At 48.0% G+C, this 4,050-nt stretch overlaps 2 protein-coding genes across 2 annotated transcripts in view; one reads left to right on the top strand and one right to left on the bottom strand.

Moving 5' to 3' along the window:
* Positions 1-2,843, bottom strand: part of TOX4 (TOX high mobility group box family member 4) — a 17,765-nt gene extending 14,922 nt beyond the window's left edge. The window contains exons 1-3 of the mRNA XM_017544492.2: positions 2,728-2,843; positions 2,448-2,516; positions 1,941-1,944 (exon numbers count right to left, since the gene is read on the bottom strand). Of these exons, the coding sequence (XP_017399981.2) occupies positions 1,941-1,944; positions 2,448-2,516; positions 2,728-2,733 (79 nt within the window). The 5' untranslated portion in view covers positions 2,734-2,843. The remainder of the gene's footprint in view (positions 1-1,940; positions 1,945-2,447; positions 2,517-2,727) is intronic.
* A 24-nt stretch (positions 2,844-2,867) lies between these two features.
* Positions 2,868-4,050, top strand: part of RAB2B (RAB2B, member RAS oncogene family) — an 18,611-nt gene continuing 17,428 nt past the window's right edge. Inside the window, exons 1-2 of the mRNA XM_017544493.2 lie at positions 2,868-3,177; positions 3,407-3,478. Coding sequence (XP_017399982.2) covers positions 3,132-3,177; positions 3,407-3,478 — 118 coding nt within the window. The 5' untranslated portion in view covers positions 2,868-3,131. The remainder of the gene's footprint in view (positions 3,178-3,406; positions 3,479-4,050) is intronic.

Here is a 4,050-nt window from a genome sequence, read left to right as displayed (position 1 = left end):
TCCGTCTCAAAAAAAAAAAAAAAAAAAAAAAAAATGGAGATCCCACTCACAAGAAACTGGCAACTGGGAGTGCAAAGCACCAAGCAGATTTTAGCTGTTATTTTAATAATTTTATTTATTTATTTATTTTTATAAAGACAGGGTTTCACCATGTTGGTCAGGCTGGTCTTGAACTCCCAACCTCAGGTGATCCGCCCACCTTTGGCCTCCAAAGTGCTTGGATTATAGGCGTAAGCCACCACACGCCCGGCAATTTTAATAAATTAATTACTATTATTTTTTAAATAGAGACAGAGTTTCATCACGTTGCCCAACCTGGTCTAGAACTCCTGGGCTCAAACAATTCTCCCGTGTCAGCCTCCCATAGGGTTGGGATTACTGGCATGAGCCACTGTGGTGGGCCCAGATTTTAGTTTTATATCACTTATAAGTTTGCTGCATACTAGATTTACATTTACCCTGCTTATGAGAATAATAAATAATACCAACAAAAAAAGTTAAATTAGCGCCAGGCACGGTGGCTCACGCCTGTAACAGCACTTTGGGAAGCTGAGGCGGGTGGATCACTTGAGGCCAGTGGTTCAAGACCAGCCTCGGCAACATGGCGAAACCCCTATCTCTACTAAAATACGATAATAATAATAATAATTAGCTGGGCCTGGTCTCAAACGCCTGTAGTCCCAGCTACTTTGGGAGGTCGAGGCAGGAGAATCACTTAAGCCTGGGAGGCAAAGGCTGTAGTAAACCAAGACTGTGCCACTGCACTCCAGCCTGGGCTACAGGGAGACTCTGTCTCAAAAAAAAAAAAAAAAAAAAAAAAATTTAAACTAGCAACTGCTCCTTATCAACCCAATTTTCATCCATGAAAACGTTAGGATTATAAGATAAGCCCATGAGACAGCCATGACAATTCTTGGTACAAAAAAACTGATGCAAATGGTCCACACCAGTTTTGAAAATAAATATAAAAATCCTCAAAAAATGGCAGATGGTTCAAAACTTCATTTTCTCAAAGACAGAAATTTTTGTCTGTTCCACCTTTCTCTTTTGCCTCCCCTAAACAAGTGATACATATCTATATTATGACAATATTTCTTTCCTTTTTTTTTTGAGACGAGTCTCACTCAGCTGCCCAGGCTGGAGTACAATGGCGCGATCTTGGCTCACTGCAACCACCATCTCCTGGGTTTAAACAATTCTCCCGTCTCAGCCTCCCAAGTAGCTGGGATTATAGGCACCCGCCATCATACCCAGCTAATTTTTGTATTTTAGCAGAGACGGGTTTCACCATGTTGGCCAGGCTGGTCTTGAACTCCTGACCTCATGTGACCCACCTGCCTCGGCCTCCCAAAGTGCTAGGATTACAGGCGTGAGCCACCAGGCCCGGCTCTATGACAGTATTTCACCAAAATTTTTTCACTAATAGTTCAGAGCTTCATCATAACCTTTAATTCTATTTTAAAACATCATAAGAGACTATTATTACAGCTGTTCGACAGCTGGGGAAACTGTGACATACAAAGATGAAGTATTCTGCCCAAAGTTAAGTCACTGGCAAACTGAAACACATGTCGTACTCAACTCTTTTTATGTTCTCTAGCAGCTATTTCCTTTCCTCCTGGTATTAGCAAAACAAGCTGACCTGTGTACGTAAAGGTAACCACAAAATTTTCATCAAAGTGAAAATTTAGGCGGGCGCGGTGGCGCAGACCTGTAATCCCATCACTTTTGGGAGGCCGAGGGGGGTGGGATCACCTGGGGTCAGGAGTTTAAGACCAGTCTGCAAATATGGTGAAACCACATCTCTACTAAATATACAAAAATTAGCCGGCGTGGTGACGCATGCCTGTAATCCCAGCTACTAGGCAGGCTGAGGCAGGAGAATCACTTGAACCCGGGAGGCGGAAGTTGCAGTGAGCCGAGATCGCGCCACTGCACACCAGCCTGGCAACAGAGCGAGACTCTCGTCTCAAAAAAAAAAAAAAAGTAGGAAATTTAAATAAAATTTAAAAGACCCCTTTAACAGACTTCGTTTCAAGAATGAACACATGTTGTCCACGGTTAACCCTCTGCTAGGTAAGCTCTTCCCCTTACCCCAATTTCTTCAGCTGAAAAATTTTCTTCCTACTGGGACCCCTCAAGATTGCTGTAGTTATTTCCTCCCCAAAGAAAGGAGACAATTCCACTGTCTTCTAATCCAGAATAACTTTCCTCTTTAAGCAAATTATTTCTTTCCAGTACCCTGCTTTTCTGATGGCAGCAACTTCCAAGAACTTCCCCAGATAGTCCCCACAGGCTCTAGAAGCAGCTGCCACTTTTCTCTAAACACCAATTGCGGCCCTTGGTTCCCAGCCCACGTCTCTGGAGTCCGTGCTCTCCTCCCCACCACCCTACCCCACCGCCGCCTCAGGCCCTCTCCCCACGCGGCGTCGGCAGCTCTTGCTCACCTCGGCCCCTGACAGAAAGGGGTGCGAAGGCCCTGTGATCGTCAGGTAATTGTCATTTCCTCCGGGAAACTGGAAACCAAAAGAAAGCCGCGGGGGTAAGTTAGAGGGAGCAGGGAGTTAGCCGGGAGCGACGGCTTCTGACCCCGACATTCTGACAACACTCCCCAAACCCCGCTCTCTCTCCTCTCCCTTCAGTCGCCTCTCCGCCCGGCTTCCCGTCTCTGCTTCAACCCGGTCGGCCGCGTTCTCTCGCTAGGCTTCTAAGCGATCAGGTTCCTACCTCCATCTTCACACATCCGCTACCACCGACTCAGACCCTCATCGCTCCCACCGCCCCACTGGACACGGAACTGCCGTCACTTCCGCAAGTACGTGCGTTACTCTCTGCTGATTGGAAGGAGCGCAGTGGGGCTGCAGCGAGTCAGGCGCTGGGCTGTCGCCCCCTGGAGCTTGGTGGGATAATGGCACGTAGAAGTGCTAGAGGCGTCCCTGGAGGTGGCTTTGGGTACTCCTGACCTAAGGAGGATTTCTGGGGAGAGCAATAGAGACGTGATCTGGGCTAGAGGAGCCGGAGAGTGGGGGAGGGGGAAAAAAAAAGGAGATCTGTAGATTGAGTGGCTAGAGAGGTCGGAGGTAAGTGGCTGTAGATTTCGGGCGGACCCGGAACCCAGAGGAATCGAGACCATGACTTATGCTTATCTCTTCAAGTACATCATCATCGGAGACACAGGTAACCCGCAGGTGGTCCGCCTTCAAGGCTGGGGCGGGAATATGAAGCTCTCTAATTGGGTGGCGGGGGCGGGGCTCACTTAGTGGGCTGGGCAATTCGAGACAGGCGGGCGGTTCGGGACGGCCAGGGGCGGGGCTCGGGGAGCCCCCTTCCCTGGTCTGGGAAGTCCAGACCCTGGAAGGTGTTGCAGGGTTGCGTGACACCCGGAGCGTTCTTCTTTCACTTTCAGGTGTGGGGAAGTCATGTCTCCTCCTGCAGTTTACAGATAAGCGGTTCCAGCCTGTTCACGACCTCACAATAGGTAAGTGCATACAGTTGTTCCAGAACAGATGATAAAACCTAAATTGCTAAAGTGGAAAGTTAGCAGCCTTCAGTGTTCGAAAACGTTACCCCTCACTACTTTAAACTAGTCCAAAGTTATGTTAATGAAGTGACTAATCAAACGTTGATACGTGGAGAGTAGTGTAAGGGAGAGGATATAGTTGAAAGGTAACTTTTTAAAGTGTGAGGAATAGACCCGTTATCATATAATTTTTTTCAAATACAATCTGTATGTTTATGGAAAGTCCCACGAAAGAGTAACTGCTATTCATAAATTTATCTAGGCCGGGCGCGGTGGCTCAAGCCTGTAATCCCAGTACTTTGGGAGGCCAAGGCGGGTGGATCACGAGGTCAAGAGATCGAGACCGTCCTAGTCAACATGGTGAAACCCCGTCTCTACTAAAAATACGAAAACATTAGCTGGGCATGGTGGCGCATGCCTGTAATCCCAGCTACTGAGGAGGTTGAGGCAGGAGAATTGCCTGAACCCAGGAGGCGGAGGTTGCGGTGAGCCGAGATGGTGCCATTGCACTCCAGCCTGGGTAACAAGAG

This window comes from Cebus imitator, unplaced genomic scaffold (genome assembly GCF_001604975.1).
Source record: "Cebus imitator isolate Cc_AM_T3 unplaced genomic scaffold, Cebus_imitator-1.0 Scaffold170, whole genome shotgun sequence".
Lineage (NCBI taxonomy): Eukaryota > Metazoa > Chordata > Mammalia > Primates > Cebidae > Cebus > Cebus imitator.
The sequence above is the reverse complement of the archived record's forward strand: the minus strand, read 5'-3'. Positions and strand labels throughout refer to the sequence as shown.